We start from the raw sequence: 17,879 nt of genomic DNA, 5'->3' as shown, positions 1-17,879 counted from the left end.
TTTTTTTAAAAGAGCAGTTGTACATATTTTGGTTCATTGACGTTAATATGGATAAAGATTATTTGTTATATATTTTGTACATAGAACATTTTGGATCCAGTATCAAACTGGTAACGAACTCATTCTAAAATAGAAACAGACACGCTTACCCTGTGTACACGTTACAGTACTTTGGAAAAAGTTGTTTGTGTTGTAATTAGACCCCTTTACCAAGAAATTTGTTTTGCATGCACACTTATAAGAATCGCGGTTTTTATCCAACGCAATCATAGGTTTGAAAGTTGAAAATTTTCGTTACATTTTTCTAAGGAACTACAATGCCATGATTTCTGAAATTTGGTTTCAGAGTTTATATAAGTCAGCTATACCGTGTAATGCGTTTTCAGATTGGCAGTGTCTGCGCGTACCCGCATGTGGGTACGAATAGTCAAATTGACATTCGTAGGCTACGCGTATACCCACATCCGGTTTTATAATAAAATGTAATCAAATCGGGAATTAAACGTGAAATATATACAGAAATTATCGATAATATGGGGATTTCGAGTAGAACGAGTGAAGGGTATGACAAATAATATTTTCGAATTGTATTTATAAGTTAATAATATATAATAAACCTTGCAAATTAAATGCACACTGATTGAAAATGCATGAAATATACAGTCCCTGTAAACTATAGTCCTATAATATATAATATCCGAATTTTAAGTTGCTTCCACGCCTCAGAGGCAAAATATTTTTTGATGCGCTGAAGGTTTACATTTTCGTCAAACATTTTGTTATTTATTAACGAAGCTTTCATAGAAGATTATTGGCATCGGCCTTTGTTTTTCAGAAATAATGCATTAGGCCTTAATTTTTCCTGTCGAACTTGTTAAGAATTTTTTGCCTCCGTGAATACTGGAAAAATTATTCTGTAAAACTTGATTTCCTCTTTATTTTTTGTGTCTCCAGTTCTTCGTTTCTCTGCAGCTGCAATTGACTCTGAGTTTGTTTTTATATACAATTTGTATAAAATTAATCGACTCTGATACTTTTGAACAAATTGTTCCAATTCATGATAACTTTGAAATGTCTGTCCCACATGTATATCACTCTTTTCCCATTTTAAGAATATTTATTAACCGAGAAAAACTGTTCACTTACATATATATAAATGTTTACAAAACTTCTAAGTAGTTGATCAATTTTATTCACTAATTGCGATAATTTCTGTATATATTTTACGTTTAATTCCAGATCAGATGGCAATTTGTTATAAAACCGGATGTGGGTACGCGTAGCCTACGAACGGCAATTTTGCTATTTGTACCCGCATGCGGGTACGCGCAGACACTGCCTGCCTTTCAGATTCATCACTCGACAACTTCCTGTTTACTATTTTCAACTTGGACATCGTGTGTAAAATGATACAAGTGTTCGGTAAACAGGAAGTTGTCAAGTGATGAATCTGAAAACGCATCACAAGGCATAGCTGACTTATATAAACCCTGAAACAAAAGTTCAGAAATCCTGGCATTGTAGTTCCTATGAAAAATGCTACGACAATTTTCAACTTGGCCATCATGTGTAATATGATACAAGTGTTTGGTAAATAGGAAGTTGTTGAGTGATGACTCTGAAAACACACCATTCGGTAAAGCTGACTTTAAAATATAAACCCTGAAACAAAATTTCAGTAATCCTTCTATTGTAGTTCCTGAGAAAAATGCGATGAAAATATTAATGAGACGGACGGACTGACGGACGGACGGTTGACTGATAGACAGAGGTAAAACAGTATCCCTCTCCTTATTCAAAGCGGGGGTATAAATACATCTATATACTAAAAATCAGTGACTTACCATACATGAAAGCGCTTTGTCTTAAACCAAACTTATCACAAATTTTAACATGTTAAATTAGCAAAAGTATCAAAGATAATAGACAATGACTGAGGAGTGGAATCAAATGAATCCGGGTCCGTTCGCGCCCATTCACGTTCGCACCCACTCATGTTCGCCCCCTTTCACTTTCGCACTCTACATGTTCGCACTCAAAGTCCGTTCGCACCCTACATGTTCGCGCCCAATTTTAACTTTGTAATCAAGTAGTATTCTTATAAGTATTATTTTTTTCATTGTCTCAAAATAAAGTGATACAGCATTTTTTTGTGTTGAATAAATCTAAATCATGTTTTGGATAGTGTAATTTGTTAAAAAATAATAATATTCCTTTCTAAATAAAGTGGGATTCTGTCAACGTTTTATTTTGTGTTGAATAACTCTTTATCATGTTTTGGTTAGTGTATTTAATTACTATAACTTTGTTTCATTGACTTGTTTCAAAATGAAGTGAGATTCTGACTACGTTTTTTTTTAGTCTTGAATAAATTTTATCATGTTTTGGTTATAATAGTGTATTGCTATATTTTATTGTTTCATTGTTTCAGATCAAAGGGACCAAGCTGTTAAAAGCAATTATCTATTGTGTTTTTCATTTATAATCTCATACCAAGCTATAAATACATTCAGTATTTACACGAAAGCAATTAAAAACAACAATGATGATTTTCCAATTATTCAACTGGAATTTGAATTAAAATTGGGCGCGAAATAATCTACATGGAAACGAGATGTACATTCAAAACTCATACAACTGAAAACCATGTATCATTGACCTAATACTAGTATTTCCCTAAAACTGACCCAAACACAAACATATACATGTAAACTATAACATTACTTTACCAGAAATCTTTGGACACTGGAATTATCCCTGACGACTGGCGAGCTGCCAACATTGTCCCAGTCTTCAAAAAAGGGGAAAAACACAAAGCTTCCAACTATCGACCAGTCTCATTGACTTCGATCTGCTGCAAACTATAGGAACATATTGTTCACAGCACCATCATGGATCACTTTGACCGCCACCAGATCCTTTGTGACCATCAACACGGTGTCAGATCCAAAAGATCTTGTGAAACACAACTCCTGATAACACTAGACGAAATTGGCAAGAATTTAGACCATGGAGAACAGACAGACACCATTTTGCTTGACTTCTCCAAAGCCCCACAAGAGACTCCTCCAAAAATGGACTATTACGGAATACGTGGAGTGACACGGCTTATATATGGCTTATATTAACGACCTGCTACAATCAACATATTCTGGTTATTTGCAGACGATTGCCTAGTTTATAGAAAAATAAAGAATGTAAAGGATAGCGAGACACTACAAGACGACCTTAACAAACTCCAAGAGTGGGAATCACGATGGCAGATGAATTTCCATCCCGAGAAGTTAATCGTGATACGGATAACCAACAAAAGAAACCCACTGATAAGGAACTAACAACTAAATGGTCACACACTAGATGCAGTTGAGCATGGGAAATACCTGGGAGTCACAATAAACAATGACCTACAGTGGAAGACACATATCAACTAGACGGTAGGCAAAGCATCAAGGACACTAGGGTTTCTGAGAAGGAACATAGGACGGTGTAAACCAGAAGTCAAAGCTAATGCTTCCCAGACCTAGAACTCCTTAGACCCCAGATGTACATAGTTTTATTTGTAAATAATTTTCCTGTAAATAGTTTTTATTAATTGAGGAGCGAAGGCCTCATGATTTCACGAGCAAGAGTCATTTATATACCTTCAAGAAGAGTCCAACTCTGTACTGAAAGAAGAAGAAGAAACTAAGCAAAGGTTTCAAAGTCAATAAACCATGACTGAGGGGTGGGAAAAATCTCCAAGAAAATAAGATGTACTAATGTCACTTCTGAAAAACAGCATGCATACATGTAAGTCTCACTTTATAAACCTCTTCTAAACAAGACACAAAAAATATGAAATAACTATCCATGCGTCAAAATCATTTTAATGCTCTCAAAATTAACAATTGCGGAACATTGAAGTAGTATCCCAAACAAATAACATTATAATAAAGTAGTTATCCCAAACAAGTTACATTATCATGAAGTATTTAATCCCAAACAAGTTGAATTATCACGAAGTATTATTCCCAAACAGGTAACATTTTAATGAAGTAATACACATGTAATCCCAACAGATAACATTACCATGCAGGATTAATCACAAACAAGTAACATTATCATGAACGATAACTAAATAAACAATATATAGAGTTACTAACTGGTGTGTTTGTACACTTCTTGTACAATACAGCAATATTTCAGTCATGATGCACTAGTCAATGCTAGTATGACAGATCACATTATATTTCAGTCATGATGCACATTTACAGCAAAAGCATGAGAAAAATTTGGTTGATTATATAGGGAATCACTGAAGCATGACTGGAGCCCCCCCCCTTAGGTTAGTCTTCAGGCCCCCCTTATGAAAAGTTATGGGTCCGCCACTGTGATGTGTTTGTAGATCTGAATTTACTGAACATTCTTGCTGCTCACAATTAGCTCTATCTATAGTGAACTTTGCCCAGTAGTTTTAGAGGAAATTTATGAAAATTGTAAAAAAATTTACTATTCCCCATTTCCATTCTCAATTTTATAAAAGGCAATAACTCTTGAAGAGGTCAATTGACCATTTTGGTCATGTTGACTTATTTGCAGATCTTACTTTGCTGTACATTATTGCTGTTTACAGTTTATTTCTATCTATCTATTATGAGATTGAAGATAATTACCAAAAGCTGCAAATTTTTCTTAAAATTACCAATTCAGGGGTTGCAACCCAACTACTAGTTGCCTGATTGGTTTGAAAATTTCAAGGCAGATAGATCTTTGCCTAATGAAAATTTTTGTATCCCGTCAGATTTGCTCTAAATGCTTTGGTTTCAGAGATATGAGCAAAAAAATGGATTTAACCCCTTTGTACAATTTTTAGCCATGTCACCATCTTGGTTTGCGGGCAGGGTCCTCAGAAACATTTTTTTAACATAGTACCCTAATGATGATTGTGGCAAAGTTTAATTAAATTTGTCACAGTAGTTTCAGAGGTGAAGACTTTTGAAAAAGATGACAAAAATTTACAAAAATTGTTAAAAATGGACTATAAAAGGCAATAACTTCTTAAGGGGTCAACTGACAATTTTGGTCATGCTGACTTATTTGTAGATCTTACTTTGCTGCACATTATTGCTGTTTACAGTTGATCTCTATATATAATAATATTCAAGATAATAATCAAAAATGACAAAATTTCCTTAAAATTACCAATTCAGGGGCAGCAACCCAACAATGGGTTGTCTGATTCATCTGAAAATTTAAGGGCAGATAGATCTGCAGATTTGCTCTAAATGCTTTGATTACAGAGATATATGCCAAAAACTCAATTTAACACCTATGATCTATTGTTAGCCATGTCAGCCATCTTGGTTGGCTGACGGGGTCATCAGACACATTATTTCAACTAGATACCCTAGTGATGATTGTGGTTAAGTTTGGTTAAATTTGGACCAGTAGTTTCAGAAGAGAAGATTTTTGTAAAATGATTGGTTGACGAGGGACGACAGATGCCAAGTGATGAGAAAAGCTCACTTAGGGCCAGGTGAGCTAAAAAGAGAAAAAAACTTATTTCTATGAATAAAACTCGGTTGAGAGAAGAATAATAGTCTGCATTGAAATAATAAAATCATTACAAGTTTGATTGTAAGACATCTTAGCCATGGTTATAAACTAAACACTTTAGTCAGAGTCAATGATTGTAAGACATCTTAGCCATGGTTATTAACTAAACTCTTAATCAAAGTCCATGACTGTAAGAGAAATTAGCCATGGTTATAAACTAAACACTTTTGGAAGACATCTTAGCCATTGTAATTAACTAAACACATTAATCAGAGTCCAGGATTAGAAGACATCTTAATCATAGTAATTAACTTATAAACATGTTAATTCCATAACAATACCACCTTGTACAATTTTTTCAAAGACACTACCTTGTCAATACAAGCACGCTATCACTGTCTTCTCAAAACAACTTTAGTTTGTTATCCTAAATAACACACTGTAGACATGAAAAGATGTATCATAATACTGGTTATCTTCTTGGAATGCTTACAAATATTAACCCCAGATTACCATTATAAAGATATTGCAATTCCCACAATTTAATATCCAATAATGAATTTAACAATGCTAGTCTCCTTTTTCTCTCTTTCCTACTTTATCTGTTCTATTCTCTGAAGTTTGAAGTGGTTCACTCTCATTTTTCCTTTTTGAACGATGTTTAACATATCTGACTTCTGACATCAATTTGCTCATATTTAATAACCACATTATCTGTAATAAAACATGTTATAATTAAGGTACAATACATTAACTTTTACTATAATATGAGGCACTGGTCAACATGTGAAAACAAAATCAAGATATCAAAGAACTTTTTGTTGTAAAATGTACAAGGTTTTTGACTAGCTTTATATAGCTTTTGAATTTCTTGCTGCATTGAAGACCTTCTGCTGTTGTCTGTTCTAAGGTCGGGTTGATGTCTCTTTGACACATTCCCCATTTCCATTCTCAATTTTATTTGAGATAATGAGCAAAAATTTAAACATATGGGTTAAAATTAATAAACTGTTTTCATAGAGATATGTCTCGCCTTTTTGTAATTTTGATAATGCAAATGTTAAATTAAAATAGCAATACTTTAGCATGTAAGTTATGCATGTTAAGCAAATATTCAAAGGCGATGAAACTTGGCTGCAGTTTCATGGCTGAACAATCTCCATGAAAATGAAATGTGCCAATGCTTTAACAACTGCATAACAAATACTATTGTCTCATCATAAGTCGTTCCCTTTAAACAAGCTTAAACAAAAACATTAACTTGTAAACTATGTAAAAGTTCCAAGTTTAATGAACCATGATGAGGAGGTGGGGCTATATAATCTCCATGGAAACAATACTTGCAAATACCAATAAATTTGAATACTAAATTTCCATTCTTATAACAATAGCAGTTCATCTTAAACTGATCTAATCACAAACTAAATGTAAACTAAACAAAAGTTTCTAAGTCAATAGATCATGACTGAGGGGTGGGGCAAATATTCTCTATGGAAATGAGACGTGCTGATGCATTTAAAACTGAATACCAATCGAAATTGGCCTACCACAGTATGAGCATTGTTACACTGTGTTGGGTGTATAAATATGCAGGGACTCCCAGTCTGTTTGAGGGCATTAAATTCAATGGGTTGCAGTATGCAAGATACCCTAGACTCTTCTAATTAGAAGAACATTCATTGAGCAAGCTCACACACCCCCACCCAGTCCATATAAATTACTATTTTAGACAGTAATATTCTTTTACACAAATCTTCTATTAGTAACTTTATAACTTTGACCTTAGACTAATTGACTTCTAATCTGTATCTTTATCCTCTAATTGTATATTTCTACAGATACATATTCAGGAAATTGGCTTTTTAATAGAATTTCATTTGTGCACAATTTCTTACTTTAACAACAAAAACATTTACTTACTACCATAATCAAACAGTTAATAAGAATTGGTGTTGAAAAAACTGTTGATATAAACAAGCCATTACTGTCAAAATACTGCTGTCTCGAGAATGACCTGTAAAACAGATATTTAAAAGAAATTCTGATTAAATTAATGATATATACTGATATGTAGTTTAACAACATTTAAAATATAAAAGTACAAAACAGTGATGAAGCAGGCACTGCTAGCCCTTACATTGATTGTTCATCTTGGTTTTTGACAGGGTTCTTTTATGCTCACTTCATGTTATTTGGTGTACTGATTTGTTGACTCTTGTAGGTCTTTTTCTCTTTTTTCTTTTGGTAATTATACTATTCATCTTCTTCCAATTAGGATTATATATATCGACTTAACTTTTTAGGGGAAAACATAAACAAAATATGACAACAACAATCATGACAATAGATAACTTTGGACTTCTTTAAACTGAGTTTTACTGTGTGTATTGCTATTTTTCTTTAATTCTACATTGGCTACAGGTATAGGGGAGGGTTGACATCTCACAATACATGACGTTTAACCCGCTTTTGTTAGTCTTGTATGTTTTTTTAATTTTAGTTCATTTATATGTTTTGAAATTTAGTTTAGTTTAAACATATTTATTTATTGTGGATTAGGAAACAAGTTTTGCAACTAATATTAATCCCTTTCCACTTTGACGGTGCGAGTGCTGCCTTGTAGCGGCATTAGACTGCTCTTTTTCGAAATCTACAAGGGTGTCTTTAATGTGCAAGAGATATGGCTCTCTCTTAACACAGGTCAGCCATTTATCGTCCCCTTCCGACGGACTATCATCATTTCCTCTAGACCATACTCGCAAATGGTGTCAAGGGAGAGCCGAAAATTCAGTTCCTGAAATTTTCATCCCAATTGGGAATCGAACCAGGAACCTTTGTGTTAGTAGTCTGATGCACTAACCACTACTCCCTTTAGTTTAGTGTGACGTCAATTTTCACTGAAATAGTACACAGTTTTATTTAGGGGCCAGCTAAAGACCACATCCAAGAGCAGGATTTTCTTGGAAAACCCATTGGTGGACTTCGGCTGTTGTTCGGATGTTTTCCCCATTTCCATTCTTAATTTTATAACACAATAAACATAATGGACAACACAAACAAGAAGCCAATAAATGATACAAACAAGCCCATAGATGACACAAAGAAGCCCATAGATGACAAAAAAAAATCTAAAAAAGGACACAAACAAGTCATCAAGCCAGCCCACAGATGACAAAAGCAATCCCATAGATGACAGAAACAAACCAATAGATGATACAACAATTCCATAGATGACACAAACAAACCCATAGATGACAAAAGCAATCCCATAGATGACACAAACAAACCCATAAATGACAAAAGCATTCCCATAGATGACACAAACAAACCCATAGATGACATAACAATCCCATAGATGAAACAAACAAACCCATTGATGACACAAACAAACCCATAGATGACACAAACAAGCCAATAGATGACACAAACAGACCCACAGATGACAAAAGCAATCCCATAGATGACACAAACAAACCCAAAGATGACACAAACAAACCCATAGATGACACAAACAAACCCATAGATGACACAACAATTCCAAAGATGACAAAAGCAATCCCATAGATGACACACACAAACCCATAGAAGACACAAACAAGCCCATAAATGACACAAACAAGCCCATAGATGACAAAAGCAATCCCATAGATGACAAAAGCGATCCCATAGGTGACAAATCAATCCCATAGATGACACAAACAAACCAATAGAAGACACAAACAAACCCATAGATGACACAAACAAACCAATAGAGGACACAAACAATCCCATAGATGACACAAACAAACCCATAGATGACACAACAATTCCATAGATGACAACAGTAATCCCATAGATGACACAAACAAACCCAAAGGTGACAAAAGCAATCCCATAGATGACACAAACAAACCCAGATGACAAATGCAATCCCATAGATGACACAAACAAACCCATAGATGACACAACAATAGATGACAAAAGCAATCCCATAGATGACACAAACAAACCCATAAATGACAAAAGCAATCCCATACATGACACAAACAAGCCCATAGATGACACAAACAAACCCATTTATGACACAAACAAACCCATAGATGAAAAAAGCAATCCCATAGATGACACAAACAAACCCATAAATGACAAAAGCATTCCCATAGATGACACAAACAAACCCATAGATGACACAACAATTCCAAAGATGACAAAAGCAAGCCCATAGATGACACAACAATTCCAAAGATGACAAAAGCATTTCCATAGATGACACAAACAATCCCATAGATGACACAAACAAACCCATAGAAGACACAAACAAGCCAATAGATGATACAACAATTCCATAGATGACACAAACTAGCCCATAGATGACAAAAGCAATCCCATAGATGACACAAACAAACCCATAGAAGACACAAACAAACCCATAGATGACACAAACAAACCAATAGAGGACACAAACTATTCCAATAGAGGACACAAACAAACCCATAGAGGACAAAAGTAATCCCATAGATGACACAAACAAACCCAAAAGTGACAAAAGCAATCCCATAGATGACACAAACAAACCCAGATGACAAATGCAATCCCATAGATGACACAACAATAGATGACAAACAAACCCATAGATGACACAAACAAACCCATAAATGACAAAAGCAATCCTATAGATGACACAAACAAGCCCATAGATGACACAAACAAACCCATTTATGACACAAACAAACCCATAGATGACAAAAGCAATCCCATAGATGACAAAAGCGATCCCATAGGTGACAAAATCAATCCCATAGATGACACATACAAACCCATAGAAGACACAAACAAACCCATAGATGACACAAACAAACCAATAAAGGACACAAACAATCCCATAGAGGACACAAACAAACCCATAGATGACATAGGGTAACAAATAAACATACTGTCCCAAGTCAGGAGCCTCTGGCCTTTGTTAGTCTTGTATTATTTTTAATTTTAGTTTCTTGTGTATAATTTGGAGTTTAGTTTGGCGTTCATTATCACTGAACTAGTATATATATTTGTTAAGGGGCCAGCTGAAGGACGCCTCTAGGTGCCGGAATTTCTCGCTTCATTGAAGACCTATTTGTGACCTTCTGCTGTTGTCTGTTCTATGGTCAGGTTGTTGTCTCTTTGACACATTCCCCATTTCCATTCACAATTTTATACATGTTATCCATGATTTAAAACTGACCATGCAAGGACTTAATAGCTAGTCTATGCCATTGAATACACCTATCAGATTAGATGATCAATATGAAGAAAAGTATGATTAAAGAATGAACTCTTTGTTAAATTTTTTTCATCTTTTAATGTTGTGTCAGAAACCACAAAATTCACCTTTGTTAATAAAAGCCAGTGAGGATCAAATATATTTTTAAAATTTGCTTGATTGAAGGTGGTATACAAGTTATGTGTGTGGTTGTAAAGAAAAAAATTGATGCATCAAAAATGTACTTATCCTATATCTTCCAAAAATGTAAAAATAGAATTCTACATTTGTTTTATGTCAGAAAAATGTGCACAATTATAGAAATGTGTAGAAGGTTATTTGAGATATAAATGCTAGAGTACATCAAACTTACTTGTAATTTTTTGCAGCCCATTCATTTATATATTCTGACAAAAACACCATCATGACTGAAAAGTACAAATATAAACTATCATAAAATATTCATATAAACTAATAAAACATTCACATGTTATACATAATACTAAAGATTACTATTTTCCCTCTTTATATTCTATTTATAGCAACTGCATAGTCCATATTCTTTTTTTAAGTTTTCTTATGCAAAGATATAGTGAAGTGTTGTTTTTCATTTTCTTTTTATTTAAGTGTTAATAGGGATTGTGGCAATGTATTAATTAAACATATCCACTATATGTAGGAAGTGTTCTTTTAACATCATGAATAGTTCTCCACTTCAATCATGTCAAATCTATGAAAAAAAATATCTTTAATAATTTAAAAACACAACTGGACATTCCCCTCATGTGAATTTTAAACAGTAGTGTGGAAAGAAATAACATCATCACGAATTGAGATGAACATGGGATGAAGTCACAACAAACTTGTTTAATTTTTAAAATACCCTTTAATTCCTTTTTACTTTTGTTACAAAACAACATTTAAAGTATATTAGTATTGAAGGTACAAGCATGACATTTTCCTTTTAGGGTGAATATCAAAATTACCCCAGTACATTTTATGTACAAATTATAGCTGGAGAAAATAATTAGTAAGTAGCTGTTTCATTTCCAATTACATAATACAAATGTAGTTCCTTCCATATAACTTAAATTGTGTATCTTAATCATTCCATATTCAGAATGACTAGAAAACCCACAACATTGCAGGTCTGTGACTAAATTAAAGTACCTATGCCATTTGTATGCCTTACAATGTATTAAAGTACCTATGCCATTTGTATGCCTTATAATGTAATAAAGTACCTATGCCATTTGTATGCCTTACAATGTATTAAAGTACCTATGCCATTTGTATGCCTTACAATGTATTAAAGTACCTATGCCATTTGTATGCCTTACAATGTATTAAAGTACATTTGTACCTATGCCATTTGTATGCCTTACAATATATTTCAGCCTGGATTTTTAGTATTCATACTGTTATTTTATAAAGTCATGCCAATTATAAAATGCATAATTTTCTCAGCTTTCAGAATCTCTCCCTTTGATTCCATGCTGGTTTCTTACTAAAGCTGGAAATTAGTTGTAGATGTTTTTATTTATTTGGTCAATGAATTAATTTAGTATTGTCAATCTCTGTTGTAGAATGATGTAGTCAGGTATCACACAAACATCATTTGATGGTGTGCCTGGCAAATCAGAAGGTACAAATTAGTTAACAGGAACTTTTGGTATCAGTATCAGTAGTAATCAAAGGTACCAGGATTATAAGATTCAACCTAGTACTTGTTAATTATTAGTAATTATAAATTATGTGTAAACAATTAAAAGGGTCTGTAATGGTGTAATCTTTAATCAACACTGTTGTCCTTTATAAGTTACATATAAAGTTGATTTTTTTAATTCATTGTTTTTACATTATGCCTGCTAACAAATTGGACCTCCTTATTTTAGTAGCATACATTAATAATGATTCGAATTCATGAAGCATTTCTCAGAGATACTCTCATTTTTATCTGTTGCATGGTGAATTAATTTTTATTGATTTTACTTACTTAAGAAACCAAAATAAATGAATTGTATATTGGATTTTTTCCTGATCACTATTGTAGTTAAGCAGCATATAACATGAAACAAGAGTAAATATCGAAACCATGGATCAGTCCAATCAATCTGAAAACAGAAAAAAAACATGTAAACTATGTATACATTTTTACATAAATAAGAATGTAATAAAAATTAAATATGAGGCCAAACCTTTGTCCATCATCAAAATTAGGTCTCTTAATTGATGAATGACATGAATGGACTTGAAACATCTTATATAAATTGTTATTTGTCCACAGTTATAACTAGACATCACAGATTGGCTCGTAAAATTTTGACCTCACTAGAGAAAACGAAGCCACAAGCAGGGGCAAATTTAGGCGAGGGCGTGGCAGATGTCACGTGCGCCCCACCCCTAAAATTTGCAAAGCATCGGTTGTCTTCAACTTATTTAAGTATCAGACGAGACCATTTCATCTTTTCACAGTCAAACAGTCAGTTTAACAGAATCAATGTGATTACTAATCAACTGACCTATGATTTATTTGAGTTCTATAAAATATAATATACTTCAAAGGAAGGTGTCAAATGCGAAGCTGGGTTTGATGACAAACATAATAGGTTTTTAGCAGTTAAAGTAAAAACAATTTTATCAATTTCTTTGATAATCGAAGTTCCAACCAACCTTTTTTTTGTGGTCTACCTGTATTTCTTTACGTCACAACTACCAGCAGCACGTCTTTTAAGGTTTAGTTAAGATATTACCCGATATTGCTATATAGATAATTTTACAACAAGTGCTGGTGTCTTGATTGTAGATTGGTTTGCATTGAAACACAGAATCAAAATAAAATGTTCGCATGATCTGCAGCTTTATACATGTAACTGTAGCTTTATAAACTCATATATATGCAATATGAATCCCTTAGTGCATGCGTGAGTGAGGGGTGTTAGGAGTTCGAGATTGTTGTAGATTTTTCCAACTTGTAGGAGACCTTGCCATCATAACTCGGAGGTTCTTTGCGGAACAGGGACATATTATTTACCTTGTCCGTCCTTCCGTCAGTCAGTCACTTGATATTTGGTCTGTAGGATTCACTAGGACACATACAAATCTATTACTAGTACTTCATTATTACATTTTCCCCCTGAAATATTGGTTTGACTAAAATGAATGCAACACCAGTTTTCCCAGCAACCATTGACATAAAATTCGCTAGATTCTTTTATATGGAGGGTCAGCTTGTGTACTCCTGATTGAGGCATGTCTCTATCCTTATTGTCTTCTTCACGTTTTGGGGGAAATATATGGGGATAGTCTCAATGAATAGAAATCCACAGATTTCTTGTTAATTATGGTGATTATAGATTGTTGTTAGGGGTGATATCATTGGTTTCAACTTGAAACTTAAATTTCTAGCTAATTTTACCACACAAAAAGTCGAGATATCTACATTGCACCCCCTTTAGAAGAATGTTTCAATATTTTGAATCTGGGATTTCTTGGGTAATTTTTTAAAACAACATTACAGGGTTTCTCCTGTGTCACTTTTCTTATTCGCCACCTCCACCTTTTTTGCCAAAACAATATATCCTGTGACGCTTTCAATTTATATTCACCAACTAACAACTAACATAAACATATACTGTTATCAGGTCCATTCGCTCCCACTACACATTCATACCCTACACATCATGCACATTTCAAGTCATTTGTCGATTTGACTCCCCAAAACCTGTTTTTAAATTGGCTACATTGCTTGTCTAGGACTTGAACTGACCAACTAAGACTTTGCCTAAACAGCGAGACATATTTACAAAAGGTTCCATAGCGTATTGTAATTATATGAATATTTTTACTGTTTACCACATGATATTCTTTTAAGTAAATTATCTGCCTACTGACTTTCTTCTAAATCAGTGAAATTACTTCAAAATTATCTTACAGATCATAGGCAACAAATCAAACTTCAGGGAGAACTCAGCAGTTGGGTTGACATCCAAAAAGGGGTTCCCAAGGCTCAATCCTGGGGCCCTATTTAATATTAGGTCTTTCCACCTTTCCGTGGAAAGACCTATTGGATTTCTTCTCATTATTTTTTTTTTTTTCTTCCGCCAACTTTTTTTTCCTTCACAGTTTTTTTGTTTCGCAAGATGTCGCTTAGACATATGGTATATGATATCGAACAGTTATGACACCATGTAACCAAAATCTTTTCAATGTAAGAGTTATCTCCCCGAAAACTGTTTTTCTTGTGATCGCTTAATATTCGCAACCGTATAAGAAACCGACAAATTTATTTTACCAAATTGCTCGTTATATCCTCAGGATGATTTGATTTATTTTGGCCGAAGCTATCCGGAGACTCCATATGAGAGTTATTTCCCCTTTTGTATTTGATATAAGTGAAATGTACTTTCAACTGGAAAACCATAAGTGATAAAGGTCTAGGGTCTTTAGATTTGAGGTCCTTGGTCCAAAAAAATGAAAATGAGGTCAAGGTCAAAGGTCAAGGTCATGTTCAAAATTTGATTTTGGCTTGTGATCTCTTATTTTCAGATATCGACAAAATATTTTCACACAATTGTTATTTGCGACATGTCGTAACACGTAAATATTAGTTGAAAGAGTATGTAGACATTTGAGGTGAGTTTTCCCCCATTTTATATCTAATATTAGTTGTATGGTAATATAACTCATTAACAGTATAAGGTAGAGGCCTAGAGTCTTTTGATTTGAGGTCCTTGGCTGATGACCTTGGAATTGAGCTCAAGGTCATAGGTAAATTTAACGTTCTAGATTTTGACCTTTGCTTTTACCTCATATGTATACATGATAAAGCCATGGGCCTTTTTGCATTAGGTTGCAAGCAATGTGATCTAGAAAAAGCCAACCGGAAGTAAAGAATGATCTCCCTTATTTATATCTTTTTGTATAGAAACCATATATTTTTAGAATCAGCGTTCAATAAGCTGTCATTTGACGCTAAAATTGACATTGAATATTTTCATATAAAAAAATATCTTTACTGGTGGAAAGACCATCAATGGTTCTCTGAACAATTGGTTTTTAATTTAATATATTTTTATAAATAACATATTCTATTTTATTGAACATGGTACCCTGTATAATTATGCCGATGATAATACTCTGTCATATGCTGACAACAATTTTGAAAATCTATTATGTACACTTGAAAGAGAAAGTGCTGTTTTAAGTTACTAGTTTAGATTAAATTGTATGCAGGCAAATCCTGACAAATATTATGTAAGCATAGGGGTGACAATTTATATGTATTGAAAGATTGTAAATATAATTTTAAATATTCTAATATTGTAGATATACATGTACCTAGGGTCCGAACATCAACCTATGGTAAGAACTCTTTTAAATACACAGCTGCTGTTTTATGGAATGATTTACCTGATGATTTTAGAAAAATTGCTAATTTTAGTCAGTTTTTAAAGTCATGGAATGGAAATGACTGTAAGTGCACAGTTTGTGCAGACTTTTAGTTTATATATTATGCAAATTTATTTACCATCTAGATCATACCCTGTTTTTCAAATATTTTATGCTATGCATTTTGCCAGCTTTTATGCCTAGTTTACACTTATATGCTTTTAGCTTTTATAATACCTAGCTTACAAATGGCTTATGCTTATATTCTGCTTCATTTTTGTGCTGTGAAATTTATTGCATGTGTTTTGTTATATAAAAGTTCAAAGTTCTTTATTTTCCAATTAAGGGCCCCTGACATGCCTGACGGGACATAATGACAACAATAAACAATACATTCTGATTCTTAACACATAAACATATAATGAAGATAAAATTAAAATTTTAATTCACATGAAGAGAATATATTAATATCATAGAATATATATATCATATAAAATGTCACAACATAAAACAATTGTTATTGTTATTTGTTCTTTCAAAGTTTCATATCTTTGATTTTTTTTTCTGCCATGCAAAAATAGTTTAATAATTTATTAATTCACCATGGCCATATCAAATGGAGAACATGGAGAATGGAGATAGTTTGCTAACAGAGGTCCACCTCGTCTCTTGTCCATAAAAATAGGTTGAAGGAATAAATAATAAATGTTGTATTGTTTAAAATGTCTCATATGTCGGTTAAAAGCTCATTAGAGCTTATGTTTGTCTATGTTTGTATACCTTGCCGAATCTAAATAAAGCTTAGCCTTAGGGAGCTACCATTTGATTTTTATGGGGGGGGGGGGGGGGGGGGGGGAGGATGAAAACTTTTGTCCTGCATTTTTTTAGCTGTAATCTCTGTCCTGCCTTTTTATTTTTCACTCTGTTCGGTCCTGCCTTTTTTTTAAGTTTATCCCGACTTTTTTTTTTACCTAAATTGTCGTCCGGACTTTTTTTTTTTGCAAGTGTCTCATCCTGCCTTTTTTTTACTCAAAACTCCTGTCCTGCCTATTTTTTTCAAATTTCATCCTAGCCCCCCCCCCCCCCCCCCCCCCCTAAAAATCAAATGGTAGCTCCCTTATGTATTATTATTAGGAGAGATAAAACATAATTTACCGACGCAAGATATGTCCACAATCCTTGTATTTCGTCAACTCTTATTGGTCTTTCCATTTCCTTCAGACAGTGATATAATCAGAACTATTGAATAATATTCGAAATATTGAAAGTACTCTTTTACTCAATGATAGGACATTTATAGTATGCTGTAACTACATGTAGTCCCCAAAAGGTTTGCCTCGAAAAGTAGATCATTTGTTACCGGACATATGTTACCGGAAGCAGTTTAACTTATACTCGTTTCGGTGATTTTCCGGATTATAATTTTTTTTAAATCAAATCAAATCAAATATTTTATTGTCATATAAACTTTACAGTTTGTGACCAACATATATTAATACAATAAACACAATAAACATATATACATACATATTAAACATACAAAATATCAACAGCATTAAAATTTATAACAACAAACAAGTTGTTAAGAGTCCCCTGCCCTCAGTTCTAATGACTTTTTCAAGAAGGATCCTAACTTATTTGTTTGTAAAGGCGATGATGGATTTAGTAAATAATGAATTTTTTCTTCTTCATTTAAATTATTAAAGTTATTATTTTCTGTACATATGTGATG

General features: G+C 33.4%; 1 protein-coding gene across 1 annotated transcript; it reads right to left on the bottom strand.

Annotated features, from left to right (window-relative positions):
- Nucleotides 1-3,850: 3,850 nt before the first annotated feature.
- On the bottom strand, nucleotides 3,851-17,540 carry LOC139498599 (transmembrane protein 18-like). Its single transcript, XM_071287060.1, has 5 exons — nucleotides 17,303-17,540; nucleotides 12,753-12,870; nucleotides 11,130-11,184; nucleotides 7,456-7,549; nucleotides 3,851-6,249 (listed from the first exon to the last, which is right to left on the bottom strand). Exons 1-5 carry the CDS (start codon nucleotides 17,357-17,359, stop codon nucleotides 6,106-6,108), a joined length of 468 nt encoding a protein of 155 aa, XP_071143161.1. The 5' UTR covers nucleotides 17,360-17,540; the 3' UTR covers nucleotides 3,851-6,105.
- Nucleotides 17,541-17,879: the final 339 nt, after the last annotated feature.

This window comes from Mytilus edulis, chromosome 12 (genome assembly GCF_963676685.1).
Source record: "Mytilus edulis chromosome 12, xbMytEdul2.2, whole genome shotgun sequence".
NCBI lineage: Eukaryota > Metazoa > Mollusca > Bivalvia > Mytilida > Mytilidae > Mytilus > Mytilus edulis.
The sequence above is the reverse complement of the archived record's forward strand: the minus strand, read 5'-3'. Positions and strand labels throughout refer to the sequence as shown.

Excerpts from the sequence above, each read along its gene's own strand:
- LOC139498599 (XM_071287060.1), bottom strand. The coding sequence starts at position 17,359 with ATGGAAAGACCAATAAGAGTTGACGAAATACAAGGATTGTGGACATAT. Across the intron at positions 11,185-12,752 it reads CATTTATTTTGGTTTCTTAA|TCATGATGGTGTTTTTGTCA; the intron begins GTAAGTAAAATC and ends TGTACTTTTCAG. Across the intron at positions 7,550-11,129 it reads TGGGCTGCAAAAAATTACAA|GTCATTCTCGAGACAGCAGT; the intron begins GTAAGTTTGATG and ends TCTGTTTTACAG.